The sequence below is a fragment of the Camelina sativa genome, chromosome 12 (assembly GCF_000633955.1).
Source record: "Camelina sativa cultivar DH55 chromosome 12, Cs, whole genome shotgun sequence".
Classification (NCBI taxonomy): domain Eukaryota; kingdom Viridiplantae; phylum Streptophyta; class Magnoliopsida; order Brassicales; family Brassicaceae; genus Camelina; species Camelina sativa.
The window spans coordinates 3,663,566-3,681,285 of record NC_025696.1 but is presented as its reverse complement, the minus strand read 5'-3'; the positions used below and the strand labels follow the sequence as shown (position 1 = coordinate 3,681,285).

The 17,720-nt window shown below is 36.1% G+C and overlaps 2 protein-coding genes across 2 annotated transcripts; one reads left to right on the top strand and one right to left on the bottom strand.

The window, feature by feature from the left end:
• Positions 1,642-7,489, top strand: LOC104729952 (serine/threonine-protein kinase tricorner). Its single transcript, XM_010448990.1, has 13 exons — positions 1,642-1,918; positions 2,471-2,645; positions 2,780-2,863; positions 2,982-3,223; positions 4,016-4,259; positions 4,534-4,613; positions 4,809-4,893; positions 5,467-5,601; positions 5,690-5,803; positions 6,196-6,243; positions 6,472-6,556; positions 6,709-6,744; positions 7,002-7,489. The coding sequence occupies exons 1-13, from the start codon at positions 1,773-1,775 to the stop codon at positions 7,085-7,087; spliced, it is 1,560 nt and encodes a 519-aa protein (XP_010447292.1). The 5' UTR covers positions 1,642-1,772; the 3' UTR covers positions 7,088-7,489.
• Positions 12,758-17,505, bottom strand: LOC104729951 (aminopeptidase M1-like). Its single transcript, XM_010448989.2, has 18 exons — positions 17,236-17,505; positions 16,799-16,944; positions 16,596-16,698; positions 16,319-16,505; positions 16,146-16,239; positions 15,893-16,046; positions 15,699-15,803; positions 15,500-15,616; positions 15,224-15,337; positions 14,912-15,094; positions 14,482-14,785; positions 14,275-14,396; positions 14,092-14,189; positions 13,806-13,983; positions 13,609-13,723; positions 13,465-13,532; positions 13,210-13,365; positions 12,758-13,113 (listed from the first exon to the last, which is right to left on the bottom strand). The coding sequence occupies exons 1-18, from the start codon at positions 17,449-17,451 to the stop codon at positions 12,934-12,936; spliced, it is 2,640 nt and encodes an 879-aa protein (XP_010447291.1). The 5' UTR covers positions 17,452-17,505; the 3' UTR covers positions 12,758-12,933.

Below are 17,720 nucleotides of genomic sequence, written 5' to 3'. Positions count from 1 at the left end.
ACAAAAGTACAAAAGGCCACTTGCCTTTTTTTTTTTTTTTTTAATCTCCTTCGATCGACCCTCGATTTTTTTTGATGAACTAAACTCCAAGATAAAAAAAACATTTGCGTTTAACAAATAGCAAATTTCTGAAAAAGACAGCCATTGACGTGACGCCACGTGTGAATCATAGAAACTAGACAAAACACTTTTTTTAACCTTTTTTTTTGATGTTTGTGAATTTCATTGTCTCTAATTATGATTACAACGCAGCATTCTGACGACTGACGGGGTTGCTCCCTCTTACAGCTAGACCATCACCACCCACCTTTTCTATCAGAGCATAACTTTTGGATTTTCATTTTTTTTCTTTAAGATTTACACACTACTATATCCTCTCAAATCATTCATATACCCCCAAAAAAGAAAAACATAAAAAAAAAAACGTCTCTACCTAATTTATATTCCTAATAAATGACTTGAAATGCAATAAACTAGCTTGTAAAAGTCTAGCCTAGTTATGATTGGTCAAACCGACTAACGGTTGAATTTTAACGTTTATATGATTTATTGAGTTGGTATATGAAAATTAAGAATGCATATAGTATATAAGAAATATTAACATAACAATTAGTTTTTGAACTTTATCCACACCATCTTGTTACTTCGAGACTTTAAATGGTACACTAAAACTCGTCTAAGATCTTATACTTATACCTAGTTTAATACGTATAAAAAGTATAAAAATAGTAGAAAATCTTTGATAACATAGTTAAGAAATTTAAGAACAATTAAAAAAAAAAGATCATTTTCTGTTAATATACAATTAAAAAAACAGAAGAAGGCATATTATATATAATAAGGTGGAAAATAAATACTCCCTCTGTATCAGAATACTTGATGTTTTAGAATTTTTTCTTGTATCACAAAGGATGATTTTCTGTATACTTTTATCAATTAATACTAAAAAATTACAAATTTCAAGAATCATTAAATGAGAATTTAAAAATTTGATGAAATACTATTAGTTAATAATTATAAAAATATGTTATTATAAATGAAGAATACATTTATTGCTAAACATTAAATGTTTTTCTTAATTCATGTAAAAATTCTAAAACATCAAGTATTATGATACAGAGGGAGTATCAAACAAATTTATTATTATTATTATTAAAAACAAACCAACGAATCCTATGCGCGTGTGACACGCACGATCCAATCACGAAGCTAAAATCTTCAGGCTTCGTTGTATAATTAAATAAATTTATTAAAGACGAAGCCTTCATATTCCCAATTATACCCCTTTGACAGCCACACACACGCTCAGATATCTGAAAATTTTACCCACGCGCATTCATAAGCGCGTGTCTTTTTTTTCTCATGCTATACACACTCCCTGACAATAATCGTTACAACTTTTTTCTGCTTATCAAATTAAAAGCAAAATGGTTATTAAAAAAAAACATTATTATTTTTATTAGATAACAATTTATCTGAATTCCCCAGTTATACATTACACAGAATACAGAGTGCCATTTCAACGAAAAGTCGACACGTGTCCTTTAGAGGTTCGTCGTCTGAGGGTACAATAGTAAAACCACGTTGTCTCCTTCATCATCTCTCTCTTTAAGCAAATTCCAGAGAGAGAGAGAGAGAGAGAGTGGGAGAGAGAGAGAGAGAGAGAGAGAGAGAGAGGTGCTTTTTTTTTTTTCCATAGACGTTCTGTTTATATCACAAAAAAGGAAGAGAGAAGAAGAAGAAGAAGAAGAGGACTGTGAAGAGAGAAGAGGATGGAGGATATACAGGAAGAAGAGAGCGGTACGGACGAGGAGGTTCTGGGATCGAGCTTGACCATGGAGAAAGTTGCGGCAGCCAAACAGTACATCGAGAATCACTACAGAGCTCAGAACAAGAACATTCAGGAGAGGAAAGAGAGGTACCAAAATCGTCTCTCTCTTTTCCCTAATTCCGTCTTCTTCTTCTCTTTCACTAGGATAGATTTTGAGATTTGGAAAAAATTTGTTTCGATTTCTCGGAGACATTCCTTTTAGGGCAAAATTAGTTGTTTGAGCTGCGAATCTTTCTTTGATGATGATAACGATACTCCTCCTGCTCAGTTCTGTTTTTACCTCTTTGCGGTGTGTGAAGCAACCTAATAATATCTGTATCTACTAGTGGTTGTTAGTGAATTGTGAGGTGGTTTTGAAGTTCATGTTTGTATTCACTACCATGATTGATGATATCCGAGTGAATAGGAATCTTTTTTTGGGGATCCGATATCTTACCATCTTCATACATTGTGTCATGATACTCCCTCGTTATCATTGTTGTTGAGTATTTGTGTTCTATTAGCTTTCCTCTGGTGAATAGTGAAGGAAACGATGAAGAATGATTAAACTTTTACTAGTGCTCAACTCATCTGTATTACACTTTCAGCACCATTGAAGCTGCGTGTTGTATATAACCAACATTGTTTGATTTCTTGTAGACGATGGATCTTAGAAAGGAAGTTAGCTTCTTCTGGAGTGCCAAAAGAGGAGCAAATCAACATGATTAAAGATCTTGAGAGGAAAGAGACTGAGTTTATGAGGCTTAAAAGGAACAAGATAAGTGTTGATGATTTTGAGCTTTTGACAATCATTGGAAGGGGTGCTTTTGGTGAGGTTTGTACAACAGATTACTACCTCTTCTTTTATTTTTATTTTCTTACAGCTTGAGCGTAACCAACTTAACCGAGATAGTTTTTTTTTTTTCTGGGTTCTTTCTGATCTTAAATACATCTTAATCTAACTTACAGGTTCGCTTATGTCGGGAGAAAAAGTCTGGAAATATTTATGCCATGAAGAAGTTAAAGAAATCTGAAATGGTCATGAGAGGACAGGTAGAAATTCGTATACAATTGGCATCATATACCACACTTGATATGTTTATGATCTCGTCTCTGAGTTTACCTACCTGTCTTTTTAGTATCTGACTAGATTAATATGTACATTTTGCAGGTAGAGCATGTTAGAGCAGAGAGAAACCTGCTGGCTGAGGTAGCAAGCCATTATATTGTGAAGCTCTACTATTCGTTTCAGGATGCCGAGTATCTATATCTGATTATGGAATATCTCCCCGGTGGTGATATGATGACCTTGCTCATGAGAGAAGATACACTACGGGAAGATGTCGCCAAATTTTATATTGCTCAAAGTGTCCTGGCGATTGAATCCATACACAGATACAACTATATTCATAGGTGGCTTTTGGAAGTTACCTAACTTGCATGCTTCTGCTTAAAACTGTGATATTTACATACATTTTGACTGATCTTTTGTCTTTTCTTTTTTTGCAGGGATATCAAACCTGATAACCTTCTTCTGGATAAAGATGGGNACCTCTTCTTTTATTTTTATTTTCTTACAGCTTGAGCGTAACCAACTTAACCGAGATAGTTTTTTTTTTTTCTGGGTTCTTTCTGATCTTAAATACATCTTAATCTAACTTACAGGTTCGCTTATGTCGGGAGAAAAAGTCTGGAAATATTTATGCCATGAAGAAGTTAAAGAAATCTGAAATGGTCATGAGAGGACAGGTAGAAATTCGTATACAATTGGCATCATATACCACACTTGATATGTTTATGATCTCGTCTCTGAGTTTACCTACCTGTCTTTTTAGTATCTGACTAGATTAATATGTACATTTTGCAGGTAGAGCATGTTAGAGCAGAGAGAAACCTGCTGGCTGAGGTAGCAAGCCATTATATTGTGAAGCTCTACTATTCGTTTCAGGATGCCGAGTATCTATATCTGATTATGGAATATCTCCCCGGTGGTGATATGATGACCTTGCTCATGAGAGAAGATACACTACGGGAAGATGTCGCCAAATTTTATATTGCTCAAAGTGTCCTGGCGATTGAATCCATACACAGATACAACTATATTCATAGGTGGCTTTTGGAAGTTACCTAACTTGCATGCTTCTGCTTAAAACTGTGATATTTACATACATTTTGACTGATCTTTTGTCTTTTCTTTTTTTGCAGGGATATCAAACCTGATAACCTTCTTCTGGATAAAGATGGGCACATGAAACTCTCGGATTTTGGACTCTGTAAACCTCTTGATTGTAGAAATTTACCTTCAATTCAGGAGAATAGGGCCACCGATGATGAAACTATGACAGAACCTATGGATGTTGATAGATGTTTTCCTGACACTGATAACAAGAGAAGCTGGCGTAGTCCCCAGGAACAACTTCAGCATTGGCAGATGAATCGCAGAAAACTAGTATGTTAATCTTTCTTGGAGTTTAAAAGTGTCATCTCCTCTTTTGTAGCTCTGTCTCCATTTCTCTGATTCCTGTATATGCCAAATGTGACCTCAGCATGTAGATATACAAATCAAAATGGGGAATAATGAGAACCAACTATGATTTTGTTCATATTTGTAGGAGAACACTTTTCAAACTTTCATTACCTGTACTTTCTCTTTATCAATTTGTGTGGCAAGTTGGCAACAACTGATGATAGTGTTCTCTGATTGGTTTCTTCCTTTTTGAAAGGCATTTTCAACTGTGGGAACACCCGACTATATTGCTCCTGAAGTTTTGCTGAAGAAAGGATATGGCATGGAATGTGATTGGTTAGTCTTTTACTTGAAAATTATCATTTTCAGAATGAACTATAACCATGGTGCATAGTACTGTTTAACTTTCTCTGTGCTAGCAACCATTTGTACAGGTCGATAAAAGTCTTTCATTTATCATTACAGAGTTGTTCCATAGCCTCCTGAGCTGCTGTTTATTTTCCGTGGAAATCTTTTTTTTCTTTCTCTCAGGTGGTCATTAGGAGCAATTATGTACGAAATGCTTGTTGGGTATCCTCCTTTTTATGCTGATGATCCTATATCAACTTGCAGAAAGGTATTTACTCTTTGCTGTTATCTTCACTACCCCCAGTGAGTTTGCTCTGGGTAAAAGTATCAAACAGTTGAGCTTAAAGAATTTCACTGAATAAGGCTATTTGATTACAAGTGTTAGTGCAAAAGCTATATTCCTTTTCTTGCCAATTTCCATGAACTAAGTATACTCCAACAGGATATTATCCAAGTTTTTTTTGGTGAATGGCTTAAGTATTGTGTTTGTAACAATTTGATCCATAAACCAAATGAATGAGAAATCTTCTATCTATGAAAGTTCAGGACCTAAGCAGGAGATTGTTCAATTCTGTGACCATATTTTGGATTACAAGGGTGTCAAGTTATATGAAAAGTCACAATTTTTCCAGTTTATGCTCGTCCGAGTTAGCTAAATGTTAAAATATTATGTTCAGTCTTTTCAGATATATATTTCACAACTATGCTTTGATTTGTGGGTAAAATTCCCATCGTCAAGTCCATTTCTATTTGTTCTTTGTGCTCTACATATACGAAAACTAAGGATTTTGTTTATAAGATTCACAGATCATGTTCATGAAGTCTTAATTCCTTCTTCTAGATCGTCCATTGGAGAAATCATTTGAAATTTCCCGAGGATGTGAAGTTGTCATCGGAGGCAAAAGATCTTGTCTGCAGGTTGCTGTGTAACGTTGACCATAGGCTTGGCACTGGAGGAGGAGCCCAGCAAATCAAGGTAAGGATGTTCCATGAGAAGATTTAGTAGTACTTAAGATAAGCTTTGTTATTTTTCTTTGCTAACTTGTACCTTAATTTTGCATCAGGATCATCCTTGGTTCAAGGATGTTTTGTGGGAAAAGCTCTATGAAATGGAGGCTGCGTACAAACCAGAAGTGAACGACGAGCTAGATACACAAAATTTTATGAAGTTTGATGAAGTATGCCTCCTTTTTATTTATCATGCATTATTTCAAATAATTTTCCTGGAACAATAGACTTCCCCCAACAGATATTAGATTTTCTTAAGTACAGTTTAATGTGTCTCGCTCATATCTTGCTGTGAATTTTACTAGTAATCCCGCAGATAATATCCCTTAGTTTCTAAATTCTAATATGCCACTTGTGATGATGGTGATAGATACCTTCATACTGCCTTATCAAAGAATGATATATTCTGGTTTAAGGAGAGATTCCCTTAAAATTTTGTGAATTGATTTATTACCTAGGAATTTGTTTGTCATTATTTTGCAGAAAAGTCATATTGATAAAGGTCAACCATTCATTTTTTGTACTATATAGGAGGCTTACTGACTTCTTGATTACATCTCAGGTGAATTCTCCTGCACCTGAAAGAACTAGATCGGGCCTCTCCAGGAAGGTTTGTGATTATTATTTGTGTATATATACATCATCCAGTGGGGTTTATTTGCAAGGATATGTGAATAGTGTTGATACTCCAAATTGTAGTTGTGTTGCTGCCAAAGTGATATATTTAAAAAACTATCATCAAATGGTGTTGGTCGATAAATATTATTGTCTGAAATGAAACCTCTTTTTCTTTATACGGTTCGCTTTTGAGTGACACATTTGTTTTCATTTTGTGCAGATGCTTCTTGCTCCCAAGGATTTAAGTTTTGTTGGCTACACCTACAAGAACTTTGACGCTGTAAAAGGATTGCGTCATTCACTTGGTACATTGCACATGACCCTACTATTATTTAATCATTTTCAACCTAGTCGAATAGAAGTGCCTCGTAATATCTTTCAAGTAAACGAGATGCAAAGAATGCATTGTTGATCAGACATTAGGAAGAATCTGACCCTTTCTTTTCCAACTCTGTAGAGATGGCAAGAACAATGTCTCTGGATCGATCACCAGGTATTTGTGTGTTTATCATTGTAACTCGTTTCGTTGCCTTTTTTGCATGTTCAGATCCATAAGCTTCTTTCACAGAAATATATACACCCTGACATTAAATTAAGTTCATGTGGTGTATAGTCTATGTAAACGACCTTATATCACTTCTTATTCAAATAGTGAAAACACCTTATATCACTTCTTATTCAAATAGTGAAAACACCTTATATCACTTCTTATTCAAATAGTGAAAACTGATATAATCAAACTGTATGCAGCTGAGGCGATGCCTGTGGAGCGGATAAGCGGGGAAGCAGCAGAGACACAGATGGTATCATCGATGGATGATCCGATGGTAATTTGAAATTACCAAACAAGATAGTGATAGTCTTCCTCAAGTTTGGGATCTTAAGCCTTCTGTAAGAAAATAACTGTACAGCAAGCCAAGAAGTTAAAGAGAAGAAGATCAAAAATGGTTTGGGTAGAAAAGAATGTGAAAATGAGGTCGGGTTGGAGATTAACAATGTTAGCCTTTCCTGATTATTCTGTGTATTAGAAGAAGAAGAAAGAGAAGGGGGAAAGAGATTAGAGGGAATTGAGTAAGTCTTTGTGTTATATAAAAGCTGCCCAGGTTGGCCGTAGTAATGTCGCCTTCTCTAGTGGCAGTTTTATTGCAACATTTTCACCTTTGTGTCTGTGTGTATCATATTAACAACTTTTATTTCTAAATTTGAAGACCCACCGAGGAGTGAGGACTTAGAGTGTATTTCTTTGAGTTTTGTTGGGAGTCAATTTATAACCAAACTTGGATAAATGAGTTTTTCTTTGTTAGTAATGGTAGACTTTGGGCTACACAATAGGAAAAAAAAAAGATTAAATTAAACAGACAATTTTGCTGTTGTAGGTTGATTTAAAGTGAAAAATTAGGGAACTATTTATGTAAAATTTTTGATACACTACATAGTACACACCTCTTCCGTAAAAACAAATTAGTACTAAATTTTAATTCGCGATACACTGCAGGACAATTTTTATTTTTATATAATATAATTTTAACTTGTATTTGTTTGTTATATTTAGTTAAGTAGTATTTAGATTGTTCTTTTTTTTAACAACATACGATTGACTCAAACAAGCCAATTGAGAGTAAAAGAGTTAACATAGGTAATCACATGCGGTCGAGTACGAACTTGTCGTGCTAGGCAATCCGCAAGTACATTTGCATTCTTGGGTATCAAGGTTAACGAGAATCTTGAGAATTCCTCCATATCCACCTTGATGTCGTCTAGATAGGCAGAAAAAGCCGGCCATTCAGACGGTGAAGACACCATCTTTACCAAATCCGAGCAGTCTGTGAGAAAGGCTACATCTCGGAAATCATGGCCGATCATACATCGTAGAGTCCAAACAAAAGCTTCAATCTCAGCATGAAGTGGTGAGAGACTACGCCGGAAGTTTGAGGCACCCATGAGCGGAGCAGAGTCTTGGGATGACATACACACCAAGCCTGCACCTGCAAACTTGTCTGTGTCTTTCCAAGAACCATCAACAAAACAACGGAATCCAGTATACACCGTAGGAAGAGAAACCCCTTCCCGCACCAACCGAGGTTCGGAACGCGCTGGAACCGTGAAACCCTCCTCTTCCTCAACCTGAGCAGCAAACCAAGCCGTCGCCTCACTGGCCGCCAACCTTGCTATCTCGGCCGGCTTTTCCACCTCATAGTCGAAAAACTTTACATTCCTAGTTTTTTATATATACCACAATAGCCAAGGGAAAGCTACATCCTGAGAGTCGGGGTTTTGTGCCCCAAGAAAATGATCCATATTTGCAAACACGAAGTCTGTGGGAAAACCAATTGCACCCATCGGGACATTGGAAAGAGCCCAAACCTGTCGTGCGAGCGGGCACTCAAAAAGGGCGTGATTGACAGTTTCGAGGGGAAAACCACATCGAGCACACTCCAAATCACATGATATTCCCCGGCGACTTAAGTTCGCCTTAACCGAAATACACCCCGAATGTACTTGCCACATGAAATGCTGGATTTTTGGGGGGGGGGCACTTGACTTTCCAAACACTAGCCTTTAGAGGAACAGTATTAGGACCACAGACCGTAAGTGCAGTAGGAACCGCCAGCCGAGCCGTATGATATCCTGATTTAACAGTGTACTTCCCCGACTTTGTAAAATGTCAACCTAGGGAATTGCTCTGCGGAGTAATACTCAGGGGTATAGCCCCGATCAAAGCTACATCAACATGGTCGAAATGGTCAGCTAGCCGATCCATCCGCCCATCTATTTAGACTGTTCATTATTAGTATAAATAATAAAATACATAATAAGTAAGGTATAAGATAATATCTGATTAAGACACAATTTTGCTAATGATTTAATTGTTTTACAGAATTTAGTTAAAGTACCTTGATTTGATATGCCTAATATTCTAATATTTGTAGTGTTGACCAAATAATTAAATGAAGATTTAACCCGTATTTTAACATCAAATCAATAGTATTTTAAATTAATACTAATGCTAATTCAAACCCGTCAAGTCTTATAATCCGTCCCGCCATATAATCCTATTATATAATATTCTAAACTATTTATAGGAAATGAGTATAAGATTTTAATTGATAAAGGAAAATAGCAATGAAGTAGAGATTTTTTTCTTTTTTTTTGGGTAAGATGAAGTGGAGATATTATAAGGATAATACCCGATTCAAGATATCAATTTAGGGATACGATGTTAAATGCAAATATTGTATACATATAAACAAAAATTGATTTAGAAAAATAGAAATTCATTTTGAAGAGATATCTTAGGAATCAAATTGGTGTAACGATTTTATAGACGTATTAATTGACTACTCGATTTGGAATTACCATATTTTAGTTATTATTTTGTGCAATTTTGTAGAGATTAATTTTGTAAATATATATAATTAAAGGGTAGAATACAAAATATACCTCAAACAATAATAACTATTCATGACGGTAGTTAAAGTGAATTTGTTAATGCTAGTTAAAGTGAATTTGCCAAAAAAAAAAAAAAAACTACGGTAGTACTAAACAATAATAACTCCACTAACCCCATAAAAATCTCTAACGTAAAAAATCTGAATAACATTAATTAAGCCTTTTTCCCCTAAATGATGTACTATTAATTTTGAACGGAGACTGACTTCTCGGCTTCCAATACGAACATTAATTAGCGAGAAACCTATCCATTAATCTGATAGTATTAATAATAATCTCAGTATTTTAAAATTTTAATTATTTATTAATGGAAACGCCTTGTATACCTACTAATATAACTTGAGTTCTTAATAGTTTCCATCATACCATATTTCATTTAAAAATATAATATTATTAGTTATAGATGAGATATTGCCGTCATGAATAGTGTGCAAATCATGAACACTTATCTAATTCGACAAAAGAAGAATTAGGAACTTCTATTCTCGAGTCTTAAAGAAAAGCACTGTCCGAGGCTCAAACTAAAAAGAAGAGTCCATGACAAAATTAGACTAAAAAATTCAATAACTAATTTTTTGGGCTTTCTATATGTGACCAATTTGACAAAACAGTATGAGAAGGTCAGACACCTTCTACAAAGATGAGATTCATTAGTTCGATCATGGTTCTGTGAGAGGACGCAATGACAAATTTGGAGTAGAATAAACTACTTCCAGGCTCAAACTACCGAAAAAAAAACAAAGAACCAGTCACAACAAAATGAAGAAGCAGACAGGAACAAAACAGTCAGTACGAAAACTGATGGTGAGAAAAATACACTAATGCTGATGGTTAAAAATACATTAATGCATGCTGATGGTTAAAAGTCTAATATATTTTATAATTTTTCGTATGATGTGATGTTCTTTATAATAATTTTTTTCACCATCAGTGTGCAAATAACATCAGTGTGTAATTTTCGTATATGTGATGCTCTTTATCCGACTAAAGAGAATCAGGAACTTGGTCTGCGTATCTACTTTCTGACTCGTGAGAAAGTCCTTAGTAGTACATGGAGCACTGAAAGCTCTATTCTCGAGTCTTAAAGAAGAAGTGGCTATGCTGTCCGTTACACTGTCCGAGGCTCAGACTAAAAAGAAGAGTCCATGACAGAGTCAGACTCAAAAAACTCAGGATTAAATTAGTAATAGTAGACTTTGGACTACACAATAGGAAAAAAGGTTATATTAAACGGACCATTTTGCTACGGTAGGTTGATTTTAAGACTTAAAAATGTAAATTAGTTATGGTTCTTCATTAGAGATGATGTTGTGAAGGTAAAAAGTTAAAGTGAAAAATTAGAGACCTATTTATGTAATTGTTTTGAATTTTTTGATACACTACACAGTACACACCTCTTTCGACGAGTAAAAACAAATTTTGACAATGGAGTCATATTTTCGAACGTTTATTCATTAGATTCAATGCATCGTTTATGGACTGCACAAAATTCATTAAATTGTAAACCGTAATCATTTTAGCTAGTTTTGATTGCCAACAAAACAAAAAAAAAAGTTCAATGCATCGTTCAAAAGTTCATTGATTACAATTTGGAATTAGTCTGATGCTTCGTTCATAGTACATTCCCTATATAATAAAGTTTGCTCGATTTCCAAAAGATGACTTTTGCACTTCCCACGGACTTCGGAACGTTCATTCTCTGTTAATATATATATATATATATATACGTGCATGTTAAGCTATATTCACGCCACATTTTCACCTTCACCAAATCCTTTCATATACTAAATCAGAAATGTCAACCAATGCGCGCAAAGGTATAATAATAGCTACAGACGAGATACAGGTTGATGAAGGCATACAAGCCCTGATGTCGAACTCCAGGAACAATACAAGGTTGATTGGCCTGGACACGATATCAATTCGAACAGCACCAAGAAAATCATCAATCGCAGTCCTCCAGCTCTGTGATGAAAGCCGGTGCCTTGTAGTCAGGCTTACTTCTTTCCATACAATACCAGAATCTCTCTACAACTTCCTCAGCTTACCAGGTTTTACCTTTGTGGGTTTTGGAATAAAAGATGCAATGGCTAGGCTTTGGAAGGAGTACGGATTTGTGTGCAAGAACACTCTGGAGGCTAGCCCCTCCTCCGTATGGGACAGTCAGTGCCGGCTTAAACATATTACATGTCTCTGGGCAAACTAAAAAAAATGCCCCTTAATCTATAGAAAAACTTACTGATTTTTTGTATAAGTCTTTTTGGTTCATACAATTTTTTTTTGTACTCCTTTCTAGCTTACAATTTTTTCTTTTGTGCTCCTTTCTAGCTTACAATTTTTTTTTGTGCCCCTTAAAACTTAAAAAGTTTTTCTTTTGCCTCTTTAACTTACAAATTTTTTTTTTGTGCCCCTTTTCTCATACGTATATGCCCCTTTTAATCAATGTATCTGGAGCGGTCGCACTGCCCGCCCTCCTAGTTAAGCCGGCACTGGGGACAGTGCAACGAGTAATACTGTGAATTCTGTGGTTAGGAGAATGCATGTGCCATCAACTCAGTGTATCTCAGATCTTTGGGGTTGCAATAATAATCCCTCCAAGGATTTAATCTACCTTGGAGTCTCAAATGCCCGAGCTGCTTTACGTATTGGAGACAAACTTCTTTATCCCATGGGTATTGCTTTTTGAGAAGCTAAGAAGCAAACCTTTGTTTGTGGTTTAGGTTTGCCCTATAGTATTCTTGATATTTCTTGCTTCAATTTTATCTTCTTTCATCAAGACATCTCCAATGTATCCTCATTTCTTTTTATTCTCGTCTCTTGGTTGATATGGTTTAGGGTCGTTAATAAAAATAATAACTTTTTCCTAAAAAAATTACCTGTTTGTTCACCAAATTGTATTTACAAAGTAAATTAATGTTTGCAATTTTATGAACAGAAAACCCAATTAAGGTAATATTTTCATTATAACACGAATAGCTTTTAACTAACTACAGTTACGTTTTATACATACTTGATAGTTGATACAGAATGAAAATATCCCACGTTAGTCCTCGAAGTCGGAACGAACCTTGAAAGGCAAACTTTATTGATGGCAAATCCAAAGTTTTAAAAGTGCTTTTCATATTCGGTGCTGAGAAGAAGAAAAAACCAAAAGGGTCGCATATAGAACAAACATGAGCATCGCAGTCACAGATGGTTTAGTTAATTCTTGAGATACCCTGAGTTAAAACTTTTAGTTTGAAGAGAGCTGAGCAACGAGCTGTGTGAGATTCTCTTCCTTCTTGATACTCTCCACCCAATTGGCGTTAATATGTACCCTTTCCATACTCTGCTTCAAGGTTCTTGCCATCGACGGCTTTGTTCTTGTTGCAAAATACTCCTCCACTTCTTTGGCTTTTTCAAACGACGCAAACTGAGACAATCAACATAAAGAGAAATCAATTAAGGCTACCAAAGATGATCAATAGCTTTTTTTTATGGATATGCATAAAGGGGAGGAGGAACAAACCGGCGAAACAACTGCACTTATGAAACGTGTTAAGAGAAATCCGGATCCCCATGTCTTTTCTATATACTCCCACTTCTCCTGTAGCCATTTCCAAGCAACTTCACGTCCTTCCCAACTTACACCGGAAAGTCCATAAACTGCATCTTGATTACGGACCTGGATGAATAAAGAACCCCAACATATCACATCAACTATGTCAAGCCTAATGATATGATTATTCACTAATTTATAAAGTTGCAAGAAATCCATATATACCTCATCAGACAATATGAAGTTAAGAACATCTTGAACTATAACGGGGTCTGGACAAGATGCTAAAGAACCTGCAAACCCATAAAGTAAACATTAGTAGTTGAACCTCAAATTTCTATTTATTTAATCTCATGACAGTCAAGTTACCTAAGATTCGTGTTTTCTCTTGGCTAAGGTCTGTTTCCCTGTAAACTCTCAGAAGAGACTCATAACCAGATTTGTCTGACTTATTGGCTCTCTGCATTACAGCAACATAAGCAGCCTGCGAGTGGAAAGCCCATACAGAATTTAATTAAAATGTTCTTTTTTTAAACCATCATTGGTTTCTATCATACGAAACAAACCCTTCTAATGTCCGGAGGCAGAAGCGAAGTGTTTCTATCAGCCAAATATGCATCAAATCTCCGAACTGCTTCCTTTAGTGTCTCATCATGCCCAAACGCAGCAAGTGCAGTTAAGACTTCCCCTCTCAGCATAGCATCTAGATGGCTCTCGCCTTGTTTAGGGTCCCAACCAAGTTTCCTATAAGAACAATGAATATTGTAACGACATTGATTCTTTTTTACCTACCGTTTGGTAAAGAGAACATAATGATAAGTGTAATTTCCGTAGATGGGTAAAACAGCTTACTCAGCAGCAAACTGGAAAACGCCGATGAAGAAATGTTTGATCCCAGACATCAGTTCCTGATTTACATCTGCTACAATCTTCACAACTTTGTAGCTTATCTGTACGGATGAAGAGTAAGAACCAGAAGCGAACGCATAATTATCGACCGAGGGAAATTAAAAGACAAAAAATGCAGATCCTTACAGCAATAAGGTTTGACAGCACGGTATACTCAAGTTCCTCCTTGTAAGCACTGATCAAAGTAAGTAAAGAGGCTAGAGATTGCTGACGAGCCATTGAAAGTGCAAAAGAATCATCCAAAATACCTGTAAAAGAGCAAGAAGGATACTCATCTCCAAATAAATTTCATTACGTCAACTAGAAACACAAAATTCTGCGAGGTCAAGTTACCATATCTATCAATTGAAGTCAAGCTTTTGCTCTCTGTTGCATTTCTGAGTCCAGCCGCAAGGCTGTCATCATATTTCACCTTATAGAATCCAGCCTGATCGACATTAATTTTTATCCAAGAGCATGCCCCATTGTTTTTGCCGCTACCATCGGCAATGGAACAACCCAATAATTCCTTTAGATCATACGCTTCAGATTTGGATTCTAGTAAGAAGTTTTTGCGCACGTCATATGAGCCACAGCACAAGGTTACTGGCACAATCCATTGTCCTTCGCCAGGAGAACCGCTTGACAAGAAACGCGACTGTAATATTAAAAATGAATTTAGTTAGTGGATCATGCATAAGATATCATAATGAAGCTTCAACCTTAGTGGCATCTAAAAGGGGATATAAGTAGGATATCCAGCAAGGGAAATAAGTCTAAGAACCTGCTCAAGTTCCAATTTTCCATCTTTAATTTTGGCTGATACAACAGGATATCCCATTTGCTTTGTCCAAGAATGCATAAGCTTGTTAACAGGTTCTCCTGATCCCGCTTCCATCGCAGACCATAAGTCTTCTGTCTTCGCGTTTGAGTAAGCATGATTTTTAATGTATGCAGCAAGCGACTTCTGCTCAACAAAGCAATACAAGTAGGGTAAGAAGTTTTGGAGAGATTAGGGAAATTGAAAATAGAAACCAGATAAGAAAATACAAGCTGCAATTATTTTGTAACAGAAGGAAATGAGTATGAGCAGAACCTGAAAAACTTCAGCACCAAGATAGCTTTGTAGCATGCGGATGACAGATGCACCCTTTCTGTAGCTTATTGCATCAAATATTTCGTCAATTTCAGCAGCATGATTAACTTCCACCTGAGAAATTTTTGGGACTTAAGATAAATAGGTAATATGGTATCTCAGGGATTGACAGTGAATATAAGGAAAGAAGACACTAAGCTTTCATGACAGATGATATATTGACAGCATTTTTCAGAATTGTGCCCACTTAATAACATAGATACTTATTTGGGTTACCTCTATCGGGTGAGACTCCTCAAGTCCATCAAGCCTTAGACCCTCAGTAGATTCATCTAGAAACTGGGTCCAGATTTTCCATTCAGGGAACAAACTATCAGTAGCCAAGTAGCTGACCTGAAACAGATAACAAGTAACAACACATTCACAACAGAACTCAAAATCATTGTTGATACAAAGATCTAAGTTTGCAATTTACCCAAGTAGCAAAACCCTCATTCAGCCATAGATGAGTCCACCACTCCATAGTGACAAGATTGCCAAACCACTGGTGAGCCAGTTCATGAGCAACTACAGTGGCAACCTAGCAGCAGAAACTTAACAGCTTTAGATGATTGCACAAAAGCACACAAAACAATTTCCTCTAAAAAATAAAGGACAAGTTTGCATTACCCTCTGTTTGTTAGAAGCTGCTGAATGTTGCTCATCATAGAGAAGAGCTGTTTCACGGTAAGTAACTAAACCATAATTCTCCATAGCTCCAGCAGCAAAATCTGGTATTGCAATCATATCCATTTTGGGAAGGGGATATGGCACAGCAAAGTACCTACATGAATCATTGGAGTTATGCAACGAGTATTATATAAGATATGAAACAAGCAGAAAGAGAAGTCCAGAATGTTTCAAATGTCGACGAGGGACATACTCTTTGAACAGATCTAATGTCTTGGCACCAACATGCAATGCAAATCTCCCTTGGTCGGCTTTGCCCACTTGACAGTATACTCTGACTTTAACCCCTGAGCAAAAAGAAGACACTTGATTTAGAGCTTCTAGAAATGACTAGACGCAAGATAATGATAGTAAAAATGAAATTACCATCGGATGTATGATCTTCAACGTAGTCAAACAAACCAACAACAATAGCTACCAAATATGTAGACATAATAGGTGACTCTTGATAGGAGACAATCTTCACATTCCCATTAAGTTTCTCCTCCGTGACGGGCATATTGGAGAGAGCCACCAAATCAGCTGGTACCTCTAATGTAATCTTGAAGGTAGCCTGTTTCACAAATGTGTCAATATGGATAGAGATATAGACGAAGAAAAACAAAACTCAAAGAGGAGGCAAAGAGAAAGAGCAAGTGGAAACCTTGCAAGCAGGTTCATCCCAGCATGGAAAGCATCTCCTAGCATCAGCTGGTTCAAACTGGGTAACTGCCATATTCTTCTTCTCACCGTTATGTTCATAGGTACTGCAAGCAAGAAAACACAAAATCGGTCTAGAACTAGTCTCAAGCTATGTAAAAATTTATACTTGTAAAAAAAAGAAAAGGAAACCGCTATGCTTTTGACCTTCTGTAGAATCCCTTCATTTTGTCATTAAGTACTCCATTGAAGCCCAGTTCCAGAACTCCAACTCCATGGGGAAGAATCTCACTAAACTCAAGCACTAGAATCTCATCCTCCTCAAACAGGACAACTTTTGGAGCTGCAAGCGCCTGCTTAACAATTACAAAACATAAGAAGCATAAACGAAACATAAGAAGCAACTCTGGCTAAATTGGTTGCTGATTCCTACCTGAAGTTAATTTTACCTATTGGAATCAAAATAAAAAATCATACCCAAAAAAATACTCAAAATCATGAAAATATAAACATCTCAATGGTGGCGCTAATTGCTCAACGACCAATCGCATAAAAAAAAAAAACCGTAACTCCAATCGCATTACTGGAACCCTAATTTCATATCAACACAAAGAAACGCGATGGAAAAAAAAAAAAAAAAAAACCTTAGAGGAGGTAGGAGGAGTGAAGGAAACGGAGGCATCGTTAACGGAGAGATCAGCTGCGTTGAGAACAATGAAACGAGTATCGGCGACTATGTCAAGGTCGATGGCTACAGTACCGGTGAAAGTACAGGCGATGAGATCGGGATTGAGGCGGAGATCGTAGCGCTTGGGTACGGCGAACTTTGGTAGACGAGGCTGACCTTTAAACTGATCCATTTTCTTAAAAACCTTTGATTGTGTTTTTTTTTTCCTTCCTCTTGGATATATCTCTCCTTTATAGGAAGGAAGGAAGGAAGTAATATATAAATTTGTAAGCAAGTGTTTTTTTATGTTACGTCACAACAACATTTACGAAACATTGGAATATCTAAATTTTTGATGTGATAGTTTATATTATAGTATAAATAAATAATATCACTATCAAATATTATGAGATTGATTAGTGAGATTACTGTAATCCTAATTTAATTTTATTTTTGTTAACT

Coding starts and splice junctions, on each gene's coding strand:
- LOC104729951 (XM_010448989.2), bottom strand. CDS start 17,451: ATGGATCAGTTTAAAGGTCAGCCTCGTCTACCAAAGTTCGCCGTACCC. Junction 14,190..14,274: donor TGCTGTCAAACCTTATTGCT/GTAAGGATCTGC, acceptor TCATCCGTACAG/ATAAGCTACAAAGTTGTGAA. Junction 13,533..13,608: donor AGAGAAAACACGAATCTTAG/GTAACTTGACTG, acceptor ATGGGTTTGCAG/GTTCTTTAGCATCTTGTCCA.
- LOC104729952 (XM_010448990.1), top strand. CDS start 1,773: ATGGAGGATATACAGGAAGAAGAGAGCGGTACGGACGAGGAGGTTCTG. Junction 2,646..2,779: donor GAAGGGGTGCTTTTGGTGAG/GTTTGTACAACA, acceptor TCTAACTTACAG/GTTCGCTTATGTCGGGAGAA. Junction 4,614..4,808: donor TATGGCATGGAATGTGATTG/GTTAGTCTTTTA, acceptor TCTTTCTCTCAG/GTGGTCATTAGGAGCAATTA.